The sequence below is a fragment of the Sapajus apella genome, unplaced genomic scaffold (assembly GCF_009761245.1).
Source record: "Sapajus apella isolate SASKATOON/1434 unplaced genomic scaffold, GSC_monkey_1.0 scaffold778, whole genome shotgun sequence".
In the NCBI taxonomy this organism is placed as follows: domain Eukaryota; kingdom Metazoa; phylum Chordata; class Mammalia; order Primates; family Cebidae; genus Sapajus; species Sapajus apella.
The window spans coordinates 1-16,614 of record NW_022437704.1 but is presented as its reverse complement, the minus strand read 5'-3'; the positions used below and the strand labels follow the sequence as shown (position 1 = coordinate 16,614).

The 16,614-nt window shown below is 42.7% G+C and overlaps 1 protein-coding gene and 1 pseudogene across 1 annotated transcript; both read right to left on the bottom strand.

Moving 5' to 3' along the window:
• Positions 1-959: 959 nt before the first annotated feature.
• On the bottom strand, positions 960-16,168 carry LOC116546336 (zinc finger protein 665-like). Its single transcript, XM_032272634.1, has 3 exons — positions 15,786-16,168; positions 12,559-12,685; positions 960-3,775 (listed from the first exon to the last, which is right to left on the bottom strand). Exons 1-3 carry the CDS (start codon positions 15,798-15,800, stop codon positions 2,289-2,291), a joined length of 1,629 nt encoding a protein of 542 aa, XP_032128525.1. The 5' UTR covers positions 15,801-16,168; the 3' UTR covers positions 960-2,288.
• LOC116546337 lies at positions 8,087-9,758 on the bottom strand (annotated as a pseudogene).
• Positions 16,169-16,614: the final 446 nt, after the last annotated feature.

Genomic DNA, 16,614 nt, shown 5'->3' with positions numbered 1-16,614 from the left:
GCATGAGGTCATCAGATACAGTAACAGGTGGTGCAGAAGGCTTAGGAGTAGGTGGAGAGACAAAAGTGAATTCTGGGTCCACCTCCATATTAGCAATGGCGTGTTCAATCTTGGCTGTGTCCTCCAGAGAAAGTGACCCAACAATCTCCTCAACCTCCTCTGAAGACAGGAAGGAGGAGTCGGCCTCCAAGGACTCTTCCTCTGTCTGCAGAGACTTGAGGACAGTACAGAAGACCAAATACACCAGATTGCAACAGGAAAAATACTCCGTTCCTTTTGAGTCACTTTAAGATGGTGGCTGACCTTATCCCAATCCTGGAGTTTCAAGGTCCTTCAATGGAGAACCAGGGGCAAAACTGATCCATAACCTCCAACAACTGAATAAATTTCTCAGAAGAAACTGTGACCTTCCTTTTTGAAGAATTCTAATAAAATTAAGATAGGCCAAGCATTTCGTACTGGCTTGTACCACGATTACCCTGGATTCCTCTGAGGCACCTAAGCTTACCACAAGCTTGTTAATCACAGTCCTCAGGAATTTCTCACCCAAAGATCCTCTGCTTCCACGCACAATGCGTACATTCACACAAGAGAGAAACCCAGGTTGGAGAGCCAGATGTAGGGTCCAGCCCTACAGGGTCCTGTGAGCCCCTCTCTAGTGGTATGGAGACGAGAAACTGGGAATAGTCACAATACACTGAGATCGGGAGCAAGAGAGTTTGGGCCCAGCGGTCCACTGCCAACCAAAGTGCAGAGTCCGGCCATGGCCCCGAGTGTCCGCACACTCTGACTTTTATTGACTACAAAGCTGGGGGCAGGGTAGGTAGGGCAAGGGATTGGTGGTCAGTGATAGGGTCAAAGTACATCACGTGTCATCTAGGTAGGGGCCCAGGACTCTCAAGAAGCCAAAACAAGGGAAGGAGCATAATTGTCAGCGCTGTTCTGTACTTGTCAAGACATTCATATTTATGTTACTTTTACTGATTTTACCTTCTAAGAAAAAGAGGAACCAGGTCCAGAAGTGGAATATGAAAGTAGACATGAAACATGACCACTGAAGCATTGCATCACATAGAGACACTTAAGCCCCTGGATGTCTATGGGCCTCCCTGACAGCCATCAGACCCACCGCAAGAACCTGGGGAGTGGAGTTTTCTCCTAGCTCCTGGGAAGAAGAAGACATGCCCGACATCTTCTTCCATAGCTTGCTAAACAGCGGGCACTTTCCCAGCACTGGTGCTGTCGCATAGCCAAGGTGCCCTCCAGCAGCCCTTACACGGGCATGACAGAGCGCTTAAAGCGTCTTGCCTTAGGGTCACTTCTTTCACAATGTCACCTTAGTTTCACACTTCGAGACCTGAGACGCATTAGTAAAAGATTATGCTGAGTACACATATTTATATATGTCTTAATGATTACCTATGAATAACTAAGGTCACCTATGAGTAACTACTACGGTTATCTCTATTTTCTTCTTCATTATTTATATGGAAACAGACTGAGGCTTCTGACTCCTGCCTCGGCATTTATGGGGTTTCCTGTCCACAACCCTCATTGATATATTGGAAAAATTAATATTGTTAAATGATTATAAAGCCCAATGTGATTTAGATTCAGCTCAATACCCCTAAACATTCCTATCAATTTTTGTTAAAAAAAAAAAAAAATCAAAAACCAAACTGGGAAAAGAGGCTTACATCTGTTGGCCAGGTTGGTCTCAAACTCTTGATCTCAAGTGATCTACCCATCTTGACCTCCCAAAGTGCTGGGATTACAGGCATGAGCAAACATGCCAAGACGAATCCTCTTCATATAAACTCTTTAGTGTCAATTAATGATTGAACTGAATGTTAAGTCAACTCAAACTTACGTCAATGCTATATTGACTCTAATGTCAATTAATGCTTCATGGTTTGCTGGACTCATTGCATTTGGAACAATTATCTCAAAAATGAATTTTCCAACGTTCTGCAGGAAGTGACCTTGGACTGAAGAGCTTGCCACACTTATCAAATTTTAAGATTTCTGCCCAGTGTGGATTCTCTGATGTCTAATGAGGTGTGAACGTAAAGGCTTTGCCACAGTCCTAACAGTTGTGAGGTTTCTCTCCTATATGAATTCTCCTGTTTTCCCTAAGATGAAGTTTGACAGAAGACCTTGCCACAATCATAACGTTTGTAAGGTTTCTCTCCAGTATAAGTTTGTCAATGAACTGCAACGGATGAACGATGTCTGAAAAATTTGCCACCTTTATTACATTTGAAAGATCTCTCTTCGTTATGGATTCTCTAATGATTTGCAATGGTTGTAGCCTTACTGAAGACTTGATGACAATTATTACCGTAGAAAAGCTTCCCTATACCATGGATTGATTTATGATGACTAAGTGTTGAATGCCCCCTAAAGGCTTTGCCACACTCATTACACTTGTAAGGTTTTTCTCCTGTGTGGATTCTAGTATGTTCTGCCAGAGTTGAATTACGCCCGAAAGCCTTGTCACAAACCGTACATTTGTATGGTTTCTCTCCAGTATGAATTCTCCTATGTCTTTCAAGTTGTGTTTTGCTTCTAAAAACTTTGTTACATTCTTCACATTTGTAAGGTTTCTCTCCAGTATGAAGTCTATAATGCGGTGCAAGGTGTGATTTTTGATTAAAATGTTTGCCACATTCATTACACTTGTAAGGTTTCTCTCCAGTATGAAGTCTATGATGGCATGTAAGGGATGACATGTGACTGAAGGTCTTGCCACACTCATTACACGTGTAAGGTGTCTCTCCACTATGAAGTCTTTGATGGGCTACAAGACTCGCCATCTTACTGAAGGTCTTGCCACACTCATTACACTTGTAAGGTTTCTCACCAGTATGAACTCTATGATGACATTCAAGGTGTGCCTTTTGATTAAAACCCTTGCCACATTCATTACACTTGTAAGGTTTCTCTCCAGTATGAAGTCTACGATGGTATGTAAGGGATGACGTCTGACTGAAGGCCTTGCCACACTCATTACACTTGTAAGGTTTCTCTCCAGTATGAACTGCCTTATGATTTACAAGGGCTGTATTTCGACCAAAGCACTTGCCACACTCATTACACTTGTAAGGTTTCTCTCCAGTATGAACTACCTTATGATTTACAAGTGTTGTATTTCGAACAAAGGACTTGCCACACTCATTACACTTGTAAGGTTTCTCTCCAGTATGAATTGCCTTATGGTTTACAAGGGCTGAATACTGACGGAAATTCTTGCCACACTCATTACACTTGTAAGGTTTCTCTCCAGTATGAAGTCTACGATGGCATGTAAGGGATGACATTTGAGTAAAGGTCTTGCCACACTCATTACACTTGTAAGGTTTCTCTCCAGTATGAACTTTATGATGACATTTAAGGTGTGCTTTTTTATTAAAACCCTTGCCACATTCATTACACTTGTAAGGTTTCTCTCCAGTATGAAGTCTACAATGGTATGTAAGGAATGACTTTTGATTGAAGGTGTTGCCACACTCATTACACTTGTAAGGTTTCTCTCCAGTATGATGTCTACGATGGTAAAAAAGGTATGACGTGTGACTGAAGGTCTTACCACATACATTACACTTGTAAGGTCTCTCTTCAGTATGAAGTCTATGATGGTCTACAAGATTTGCCATCTGACTGAAGTTCTTGCCACACTCATTACACTTGTAAGGTTTCTCTCCAGTATGAAATCTACGATGGCGTACAAGCTGTCGCTTCTGATTAAAGACCTTGCCACTCTGTAAGTAAGTAGCTATAAAATAAAAAAAATTAAAAAGTTTAAAAAAAAAAAAAGAGCTTGTCACATACATCACATTTATACTGTTCCTCTCCTAAATGGATTATCTGATTTTTCCTTAAAAGTAAGCTACAATTAAAGGCTTTGCCAGTCTCATTACATTGGAAAGATTTTGCTCCCATGTGATGACTTTCATGTCTTTGCAATGTCCTTGTGGGGAACACTTCTGTATTACACTGTCCTGTGCATGTTGCCTTCACCATGAATTCGGAAGCGACATCTACAAGATGTAAACACCAATAGGTTTGCAACTCAGTATAAATGGTAAATAATACTGAAATGTGTAAATATGACACACAGAACAATTCTTATTTCAAACTTGCCAACATGATCTTCAAAGTATAGGAACACAAAAGGAATAAGATTCTTTAATAAAGGGCAAAATTAGCCAGACATGGTGGCAAGCACCTGTAATCCCAGCAACTCAGGAGGCTAAGGCAGGACAATCACTTGAACCCGGGAGGTGGAGGCTGCAGTGAGCTGAGATCATGCCATTGTACAACACAGTTAGACTCCAAGTCAAAAAAAAAAAAAAATCAATAAAGAAATAATTAAGGGCAATTACATGTACCTCAAATCATTTCTACAGAAGCCTGTTTTCAATATCATGAAAAACACTAACAGGGCACAAACATGTATAAATCTAAAGTAAGGAGTATTTTTCCGCTGTGATCCTAAAGTGCATAGCAGTTTGTAAAAAACACACTACCGTCATATCAACGAAGAGAAAACTATGTATTCTTCAAATTTACAGCATATTCGCTGTATACAAATAAATGCTAAAGGACCATACAATATACTACATTGGTAAATAATCCACAATAAGGTCATGTCAGCATAACAAAAATCAGAGGAAATTCTGTATTGTCAAACAATCATAGCACTAAGAAGATCTCCGGAGGCTGAGACAGAAGAATTACTTGAACCGAAGAAGCAGTGGATGCAGTGAGCTGAGATCACATCACTGACCTTCAGTCTAAGGAACAAAGTGAGAAGAAAGAAAGAAAGAAGAAAGAGAAAGAAAAGAAAAGAAAAGAAAAGAAAAGAAAAGAAAAGAAAGAAAGAAAGAAAGAAAGAAACAAAGAAGGAGAGAGAGAGAGAGAGAGAGAGAGAAAGAGAAAGAGAGAGAGAAAGAAGGAAGGAAGGAAGGAAAGAAAAAAATGTTAATACAGTATTTTTCTGATAAGGACATAAAGTTACCTATATTCACACAGAACACTCACTTTGTGACTTTAAGAAACATTTCTTGGTGGTGGAGGTGGGATTCAAAAGAATAAAAACAGCAAGAAAAACAAATTCTTATATTTTTATTTTTTTGAGACAAAGTCTCTCCCTGTCGTCCAGACTGGAGTACAATGGTGCAATCTAGGCTCACTGCAACCTCCACCTCCTGGGTTGAAACGATTCTCTGATCTCAGCCTCCTGAGGAGGTGAGGTTACAGGTACGCACCACCATGCCCAGCTAATTTTTCTATTTTTATTAGAGATGGTGTTTTGTCATGTTGGCCTGCCTGGTCTCGAAAACCTGACCCCAAGTCATGCACCGGCCTCAGCCTCTGAAAGCGCTGGGATTACAGGCTTGAGCCAGTGCACCTGGCCAAGTTATGCACATTTAAAGTTTCATTACTATGCTATAACTTTGAGAAGTTTAACATACCTGCAACAATGACTTCCGCCTCAAATATCTACACAACACACTTCAGTTCTTCATATGGAAAGGAATCCACACTAACATGGTTGCTATGTTCACATTGTAATCACGCTCAAACCACTTATATGTTTAGTGAAAACTAAATGACAAAAACTACATAAAGTACTAACAATGGCTGGGCATGGCAGCTCGCAACTGTAAGGCCAGCACTCTGGAAAGCCGAGGAAGGTAAATCACTTGAGATCAGGAGGTAAAAGTCCAGCCTGGACAACATGGTGAAACCCCATCCCTATTAAAAACACAAAAATTAGTTGGGCATGGTGGTGGGCGCCTGGAGTCCCAGCTATTCAGGATGCCGGAGCAAAAAATCGTTTCAGCCGGGAGGCAGAGGATGCGGTCAGCCAAGATTGCACCACTGCACTGTAGCCTGGGCGACAGAGTGAGACTCGGTCATAAAAGAAAAAGTCAATGAAAAGAAAGTTAAAGAGTATCTACACAAAAAAGCAATTAAACACAAAAAGTAGTTAATGAGAAATGAAGAACAAAAAAAAAACCTACAAGAATTAAACAGTAAGGTCTACTCCATCAGGCATATATCAAATATAAATATTACACAGCACTCGGAAGGCAAAGACTGGCTGAATCAATAGGAACTAACTACATGTTGTCCACAGAAGACTCATATTAGCCCTAAGGACACACATAGGCTACAGTTTAAAAAATAACAACCAATAATTAGGTATGGGGGTTGGGGCCTGTAATCCCAGCAACTCAGGAGGCTGAGGAGGATCTCTTGAGCTCAGGAGATCAAGACCAACTTCAACAACACAGCTAGACACTGCCTCTAAAAAAAATATTAGCCCATCATCGGGCACTGTAGTTCACACCTGTAATTACAGCACTTTGGGAGGCCAAGGCAGGTGAATCATTACATTAGGAGTTCAAGGCCAGCCTGGCCAAGATGGTCAACCCCACCCCCCATATATATATATATGTATATATACATATATATATATATATATAAAATTAGCTCATCATGGTGGCATGCACCTGTACCAACGACCAGGGGAGGCTGAGGTGGGAGAATCATTAGGCACAGGAATTCAAGATTTCTTCCAGTGAGCCTTGATCACACCACTGTACTCCACCCTGGGTGACAGAGCAAGACACTGTATCTAAAAATAAAATTTTAATACAGAATAACACAAAAGATTAAAAAAAAGATATTCCAGGCAAATGTCACCCAAAGAGAGCAGAGGTGGCTATACTAAAATATGTTTTAACTCAATAATATTTTATTGGCTGGGCGTGGTGGCTCATGCCTGTAATCCCAGCTCTTTGGGAGGCTGAGACAGATGGATCACAAGGTCAAGAGATAGAGACCATCCTGGCCAACTTGCTGAAACCCCGTCTCTACTAAAAATACAAAAATTAGCCAGGCATGCTAGGAGGTGCCTGTAATCCCTGCTACTCCGGAAGGCTTAGGCAGGAGAATGGCTTGAACCCGGGTGACGGAAATTCCAGTGAGCCGAGATCCCGCCACTGCACTGCAGCCTGGGGAACAGAGTGAGACTCAGTCTCACAAAAAACAGAAAATTTTTATTGGAGACCAGGAAGGACATTATACCATGATAAGAGAGTTAATTCACCCAGAATATACAACTAGAAATATATATATGCATCAATATCAGAGTTCCATATATAAAGCCAATATTTAAAGAACTCAAAGAAATAGCTCCATTTAATGCTAGATTTCAACATCCCACCTTCAATAATGGATAAAACCACAGGACAGCTGGGCTGAGTGCAGTGGCTCATGCCTGTAATCTCAGCACTTTGGGAGGCCATGGCAGTTGGATCACCTGAGGTGGGGAATTTGAGATCAGCCTGGCCAAAATGGGGAAACCCCATCTCTACTGAAAATACAAAAAATTAGCCGGGCATGGTGGAGCACGTGTGTAATCCCAGCCTCCTTCAAGGCTAAGGCAAGAGAACTGCTTGAACCCGGGAGGAGGAGGTGGTCGTGAGCTGAGATTGCACCACTGCACTGCAGCCTGAGTAAGGAGTAAAACTCCACCTCAAACCGCCCCCCTCAAAAAAAAAAAAAAAAAAAAAAAAAAAAAAGTAGAGGCAGGCTGAGCCAGTGACTCAGGTCTGTAATCCTACCACTTTGGGAGGTCAGGAGTTCAAGGTCAGCCTGGCCAACATGGTGAAACCCTCTTTCTAGTAAAAATACAAAACCTTCAGCTTGGTATGGTGGTGGGCACCTGTAATCCCAGCTACTCAGGAGCCTGAGGCAGGAGAGTCACTTGAGCCAGAGGCGAAGGTTGCATTGAGCTGAGATAGCGCCATTGCATTCCAGCCTGGGCAACACAGCAAGGCTCCACCTCAACAAAATAAAAACACAAAAAACTTAAAAATGGCACAAAGTGCCAATTTTGGTATGTTGTGCCAGGTGTAAATCACACCCAAAAGCCTTGTCACAAACCTTACATTTGTATGGGGTTTCTCTGCAGTATGAATTCTCCAATGTCTTTCAAGGTGTGATTTGCGACTGAAAACTTTGTCATATTCTTCACATTTGTAAGGTTTCTCTCCAGTATGAAGTCTACAATAAAGTACAAGGTGTGATTTTCGATTAAAACCCTTGCCACATTCATTACACTTGTAGGGTTTCTCTCCAGTATGAAGTCTATGGTGACATTCAAGGTTTCCTTTTTGATTAAAATGCTTGCCACATTCATTACACTCATAAGGTTTCTTATCAGAATGAAGACTATGATGACATGCAAGGTTTGATGGTTGATTAAAAACCTTGCCACACTCATACTTGGAAGGTTTCTCACCAGTGTGACATCTACAACAGTGTGCGAGGTATCACTTCTAATTAAAGACGTTGCCACATATATCACATTCATATTGTTTCTCTCCTAAATGGATTATCTGATGTTTCTGTAAGAGTGAGCTACAATTACAGTAAGGGCCTTGCCACTCTCTTTACATCGGAAAGGTTTTTCTCTCATGTGTACTTCCTGTCGTTGTGTGAGTAATGAAGAATGGAGGAAATTGTCATGGTTATTAGAAATATGGGAATTGGGCCTACAAAAAATTCTTGGGGATGTTGAAACCAAGGAAGCATCATTGACAGGTTACTCCACTTGATTACCAATTTTCCCATTCAGTCTGAAACACATGCAGTTCAGGCAGATGAAAATGAAAGCTTAATCTAAGCTCATCTTTAATAGGCTTATTTCCAGTATGCTTTTGATCATATCTCTCTGTACTACCAGTGAACTTTTTGATTTTTGTCATGGGTGCTTCATGGCCATTTCTTTCATCTTCTGGCCACTGAAACTCAAAGTCTGCCGGGCGCGGTGGCTCACGCCTGTAATCCTAGCACTTTGGGAGGCTGAGGTGGGTGGATCACCTGAGGTCAGGAGTTCAAGACCGGCATGGCCATCATGGTGAAACCCCATCTTTATATTTAAAAAAAAAAAAAAAAAAAGAGAGTAGAAGAAAAAAAAAAAAAAAGAAACTCAAAGTCATGAATATCTTTCTCAATTTCCTGGAGGCAAAAATCTCCAATGTGACGACTTTCATGTCTTTCCAATGACCCTATGTGGAACACTTCTGTATTGCCTGGCCCTGTGGACGAGAACTCCTTCATCACGCATTTGGAAGAGATACTTAACAAACTGTAAACACGAATAGGTTTCTAATTCAGTACAGATGGTAAAAAATACTGCAATATGTAAATACGACACAAAAAACAATACTTAAACTTTCCAAACTTAATCTTCAAAGTTCAGGATCACAAAAGGAGTAAGATTCTTTAATAAATAAAGGTTGATTATATGCCCTTCAAATCATTTCTATGGAATCCTATTTCCAATATCATGACAAAACACTGACAGGGCAGCAACATGTGTGAGCCTAAAGTAAGGAGTATTTTTCCACTGTGGTCCTCAAGTGTATAACAGTTTGCAAAAAACATATCACTGTTTCAACAAAGAAGATAAAAACATGTTATCTTCATACTTATAGTACATTTACTGTATACAAATAAATGCTAACAGACTGTACAATATAGTATATTGGTAAATTCACAACAAGCTCATATAAGAATAACCAAATTCAATGGAAATTCTGCATAGCCGAACAATCACAGCACTGAGAATAAAAGATTATAAAAATTAGCCAGGTGTGGTGGCCCGCGCCTGTAGTCCCAGCTACTACAAAGGCTGAAACCACAGGCACAAGAATCACTTGCACCCAAGAAGCAGAGATTGCAGTGAGCAGAGGTCACAGCACTGCACTCCAGTCTGGGTGACAAAGTAAGACTGCATTTTTAAAAAGAAAAAAAAAAGGAAATATTAATACAGTATTTTTCTAAATAAATGTCATAAAATTACCTATTTCCATGCAGAACAGGCACTTTGTAAAATTTTCTTAAAAATTTTTTGTATTTTTATTTTTTCGAGATGCAGTCTCACTCTGTCACCCAGGCTGGAGTGCAATTATGTGATCTCAGCTCACTGCAATCTCCACCTCCCAGGTTGAAATGATCCTCCTGCCTCAGCCTCCTGAGTACCTGGGATTACAGGCACGCACCACAATGCCTGGCTAATTTTTATATTTTTAATAGAGATGGGGTTTCACCATGTTGACCATGCTGGTCTTGAACTCCTGACCTTAAGTGATCCACCCGCCTGGGCCTCTCAAAGTCCTGGATTACAAGCATGAGCCACTGCAACCAGTAGCACTTTGTGATACTAATGAGAGGAATGTGTCAGTTACACTGCATACCACATACCCAAAAGCTGTATGAAAAATCATAAAAATTAATAAAATATTTTAACCCATGATAAAATGAGAAAGCAAATAAAGTGCATTTATAAAGCCTACAGAGTTCTAAACTCTCTTAAGAGAGACGCCACAGCTTCTACTTACCAGCAGCACACAATATAAGAACTGAAACGCATGTTAAGATCACTACCTTCTGATGAATGAGGTCAAGAAAATACACAGCATTATAAAAAATAAGAATTGACTAAAGTCCAGGTGCGGTGGCTCAAGACTGTAATCCCACCACTTCGGGAGGCCAAGGCAGGCAGTTCACCAGGTCAGGAGTTCAAGACCAGCCTGGCCAACATGGTGAAATCTCGTCTATACTAAAAATACAAAAAAATTAGCTGGGTGTTATAATGAGCACCTGTAATCCCAGCTAGTTGGGTGGCTGAGGCAGGAGAATCATTTGAACCTGGGAGGCGAAGGTTGCAGTGAGCTGAGATCATGACATTACCGTCCAGATGGAGTGACACGGTGAGACTCCGTGTCAAAAAACAAAGAAACAAACAAAAAAACTTTACCAGGGTAAGGACAACACATAAATGAAAAAAAAAAAAAAAAAAGAATTGACTAACGGTGTTGGAGGGTGCAATTATGATGTCACAACTACAGTTATGTAACACAGCCAGGCAATACAGCAATTCTATATATATGCATGGACCTTAGTTATCTAGTTCATCGTGCATAAAATATAAAACATGAATGTGTATTGGGAAAATCTGTAAACTGAGATCAGAAAAAAAAACACTGTATAAAACAAATTGCACAATAAAAACATAAGAAATATAACGCAGTATTAACAAGCAGAGGGTAAGTGAGGGCAAAGAGAGATGTCCATTCAGAGATCTTAGGATTTAAACTTTTCTTTTCCTACAGAATTCTCCCACTTGTAGAGTGTGTCCCCACACACTATTTGAAGGTGTAGCTTTCACTCTGCCCATCCCAGCTCTTACCTGTCATTACACCTGTAATACATTCCCACCCATCTGGAATATTTTTTGCTATTTTCACTTCACTCTCCACAATCCAGGGCTCTTTCCCTGGCTCCAACATTGAGATAACAAGTCAGAAAGACTCTCTTGCTTATAAAAAGAAAGGGGCAGCAGGAGCGGTGGCACATGCCTGTAATCCTAGCAATTTGGGAGTCTGAGGCAGGTGGATCACCTGAGGTCAGGAGTTCGAGACCAGCCTGACCAATATGGAGAAACCCCGTCTCTACTAATGACACAAAATTAGTCGGGCATGGTAGCACATGCCTGTAATTCAAGCTACTTGGGAGGCTGAGGCAGGAGAATCGTTTCAACTTGGGAGGTGGAGGAAATGGTGAGCCGATATCACACGATTGCACTCCAGCCTAGGCAACAAGAGAAAAACTCTGTCTCAAAAAAAAAAGGGAAGGAAGGAAAGAAGGAAGGGAGGGAGGGACGGAGGGAGGGGGAAAGGAACGAACATGACGTGCTAGAACTTTTCTAGAGTCCAGGCCTACATTTCAGGAGGAAAGAAGACATTACAGATGAATCGAGGAAAATATTTCACAAATTCCTCCACTGACTGCCTCCTTCTAAATGCTTAGAGAGCATTATAATATGTGGACATTAAGCTCTCTTCCAGAAACTACTGAATCAAAACCACAGGAGCAGCAAACAGGGAACTGGTTGTCTTTTTTTTTTTTTTTTTAATATCATTTTTAAATATTAAGAGACAGGATTTCACCATGTTAGCCAGGATGGTCTCGATCTCCTGACCTCATTATCTATCCACCTCGGCCTCCCAAAGTGTTGTGATTACAGGCGTGAGCCACCAAGCCTGGCCAGATCTGGATATCTTTAAAGTCCGCCAGAAGGTTTTGTTTTTGTTTTTTGAGACAGAGTCTTGCTCTGTCACCCGGGCTGGAGTGCAGTGGCGCAATCTCAGCTCACTGCATTCTTTGCCTCCCAAGTTAAAGCGATTCTCCTTCCTCAGCCTTTCTAGTAGCTGGGATTTCAGGCATGCACCATTACGTCCAGCTAATTTTTGTATTTTTAGTAGAGACAGGCTGGTCTCAAACTCCTGACCTGAAGTCATCCACAAGCCTCAGCCTCCCAAAGTGCTGGGATCACAGGCGTGAGTCACTGCACCCAGCCTGCCATAAGGCTTATGCCTACTTCAGTTCAGGAACCCCACTGAGGTATCATGAAGAATGCACAACATCTAAATACCCAAGGACACGTCCCCGCTTCTGGAGGGAAGTTGGACTCACCCAGGGAGACCAGGTTCCTGTAGTTCTCCAACATCACGTCCCTGTATAAAGTCCTCTGAGCACGGTCCAGGCATTTCCACTCCTCCTGAGAGAATTCTATGGCCACATCCCTGAATGTCAATGGATCCTGAAATCAAAACACATTTTAACCACATGGTTATGGGAGACGTTATTTTTTTTTTTTGAGACGGAGTTTCGCTCTTGTTACCCAGGCTGGAGTGCAACGGCGTGATCTCGGCTCACCGCAACCTCCGTCTCCTGGGTTCAGGCAATTCTCCTGCCTCAGCCTCCTGAGTAGCTGGGATTACAGGCACGTGCCACCATGCCCAGCTAATTTTTTGTAGTTTTAGTAGAGACGGGGTTTCAACATGTTGACCAGGATGGTCTTGATCTCTTGACCTCATGATCCACCTGCCTCGGCCTCCCACAGTGCTGGGATTACAGGCGTGAGCCACCGCGCCCGGCCTGAGACATTCTTATCTTTACAGAGAATGGGAAGAGGAGAGAAGTGAAAGCACGGATTTAATTGTAGGGAATCGTCTGACAAATCGAAAAAGAGATTTTTCTCCACATTATGTATTCCCAGTTGTGTATATTACACCTTTTGAAGCAGTCATGATTCCCTCTCAGTATGAATTTCTTATATTTGTGGATACTATGAGAAATACAGAAACAAAAAAAATTAATGCAGCATACCTGCTATAGAAAGATTAGAAACTTTTTTTTTTTGTAGAGATGGGGTTTTACCATATTGGTCTGCCTGGTCTTCAACTCCTGACCTCAGGCCATTCACCTGCCTCCGCCTCCCAAAGTGCTGGGATTACAGGAATGAGCCACCATGCCCAGCTGGTTAGATACTTTTACTGACACACCAAGTCACATTCAGTATCTAGATGAGACAGAGCATGAGTGATGTTTTCGGATATGACAATGTCCACAGTGAAAGATCTGAAACTGAAATTCAGACAGGCACTGGGGCACAGGCATGTAATCCCAGCACTTTGGGAGGCCGAGGCTGGTGGATCACCAGAGGTCAGTCAGGAGTTCAAGACCGGCCTGGACAACGTGGTGAAACCGTGTCTCTACTAAAAATAAAAAAATGAGCCCTGCATGGTTGTCGGCATGTGTAATTCCAGCTACCTGCAAGGCTGGGGCAGGAGTATCGCTTCAACCTTGGCGATGGAGTCTGCAGTGAGCAGAAATCATGCCATTATACTCCAGCCTGGGCAACAAGAGCAAAACTCATTCTCAAAAAATATAGTAAATAAGAAATAACTATGGGTATGGGGTTTAATAGAGGAGTGATCAAATAATCTGTATAACAAACCCCAAATGACATGAGTCATTGATCATTACCAAACTGTCCTAATTACAGCACTAGCAATAACTGACATGTTTGAACACCTCCCATGTGCTAAACACTGTTCTACGTGCTTCCCATGTCATCAGCAATAAACTAAACACACTGTCCCATGAGAAAACATCTGTCCTTAAAGAGAACTGCCTCACACACACGCTAGGAAACTCGCAACAAATCAAATAGCTAAAACTGTCAACACAAGCACCTGAATCCAGAAGTGTGGATTCAGCTTTGAATATAACCACCTAAATGACACAGCTTCACATCTACATTGACAGTGGTTTACCTAGTGGAGAGAAGTGAGAGAAGTTCAAGGTTGAGAACATGGAGCATCGTAAAATGTCACTGAATAGTCACACAGGCGTGCATGCAACCCTTTATCACCCTTTTTATCTTTTTTTACTTTTGAGGCTGATTCTCACTCTTTGGCTGTGGCTGGAGTGTAGTGGTGAAATCTGGGCTTACTGTAACCCCTGACACTCAGGTTCAAGCAATTCTCTTGCCCCAGCCTCCCAAGTAGCTGGGATTCCAGGTTCTTGCCATAGCGCCTAGCAGATACACACACACACACACACAGACACACACACACACTTTTTTTTTTTTGAGACAGAGTCTTGCTCTGCCACCAGGCTGTAGTGCAGTGGTGCATTCTCAGCTCAATGCAATTCTGACTCTTTGGTTACGATTCTCTCGCCTCAGCCTACCAAGTAGCTGGGATTACAGGCATACGCCCAAATGCCCCATACTACCAGCTACTTGGGAGGATGAGGCAAAAGCATCGCTTCAACCCAGGAGGCAAAGGTTGAAGTGAGCTGAGATCGCAGCACTGCACTCCAGGCTTGGTGACAGAGTGAGACTCCATCTCAAGTAAATAAATACAGACACACATACATACAATTAGCTGCATGCGGTAAAATATGCCTGTCATTCTATCTTTTTGGGACGCTAAAGTATGGATCACTTGAGCCCAAGACTTCGAAGCTGCTGTAAACTCTGGATTGTGCCACTGTACTCCAGACCTGCGCCACATAGCGACATAGCGACACCTTCTCTCTCTTTGTTTTTGAGACAAAGTCTCACTCTGTTGCCCAGGCTGCAGCGCAGTGACACAATCTTGGCTTACGGTAACCCCCACCTCCTGGGTTCAAGTGGTTCTCCTGTGTCAGCCTCCTGAGTAGCTGACATTACAGACATCTGCCACCACACCAGCTAACTGTTGTATTTTTAGCAGAGATAGGGTTTCTCCATGTTGGCCAGGGTGATCTCAAACTCCTGACCTCTAGTGATCCAGCTGCCTCGGCCTCCCAAAGTGCTGGTATTACAGGCATCAGCCACCACACCAGGACCAACGGCCTGTCTCTTAAAAAAAAAAAAAAAAGTTTGGAGTCAGAGACATGTTGATCTACTAGTGTGGCTTCCACTGCATTATCAAATAAGTTACAAAATATCTCTCTTTACTGGTGTCCTTTTCCAGAATTTACCAGACATCTGTGCACATTAACCTATGTGTTTCATATGTGGTTTCTCTGATCTCGTCCACAAAGGTCTTACATCCAGATGTGGCCCCTGAACCATCCAGGCTGCCCGGCAGCACTGACACCATGGGGCCCACAGCCCGTGTCCATCCAGGTCTGGGTGTCAGCCCTTCCCAGGACCATGCCCAGTGGAGCCTCTTCCCAGGTTCATTTCACTGGGTCACAGAATATGGAATCTCAGAGCCGATGACAGGAACTGAGAGAAGGCATGGGTGAGTGCGAGCCAACGTGTTAGGCACAACGATACAGACTCATAACAGACTGGCTACTACAATACCTGGCATTTCAGAAAGGAAAGAGACAGATGAATCCACCAAGGAGTGTCACTGTACCTGAGGAAGAGCCATGCCTGGCTTCTTTTCTTGCCTCTTCTGAGCTGCTTCCTCACGTAATATGAGTCTTTAGAAATCAACCCTGTATGTAAAAAAATTTAAGACTCAACGTTAGAAAAAACTGACTCCCTTCCTGTGACAACACACACAAAGGGCGGAGACCTCACCCTGTAGAAAGATGGGCCTCTGCTGTCCACTGCACCAGAGATCATGCAGAGAGAAGAAAGTCCCACAGGAACACCTACAAGTATGTTTCACCCTGGTCTTCAGATCTCACTCCCCTCCTGGAGAAGCCCCACACACCAGGCAGCAGTGGGGAGCTGGGCTGGACTGAGCTCCCCTTCAGGGCACAGACCCAGCCCTGACCAAACCCCATCCGGAGCACAGCTACTCCCCCCTCTGTGGATCACAGACTCAGCTCAGCCCTCAGAAACGGAGGACACAGAGCCTGGACACTCAGTGCTACATACAGATTACTATCACCTGGGACACTGCCAGTATTACTGAGAGTAGGTTCCATCCCATCAGAATCAGAATCTCTGGTAAAGCAGAAGAATGTTCTATTTGCAAAATGCCTCTGCACTCTAATGTAAACCAGGGCTGATCTCCATTCAGAGGGGCGAGCCCAGCACAGAGACGCATTCTGGCTCTGCTCTGCCCTTTGGGCCTTCTTCTCACCAGGATCTAGACAGTGGATGGCAAAGCCACAAAACTAATCTCAAGAACAGGCAACGTGGACTAGAGGTGGGGTGAAGGTTGCGCTGTGTGAAAGGAAAATAAAACTTGGGGCCCCAAAATCACTAAGCAAAAGGGAAAAGCCAAGCTGGGA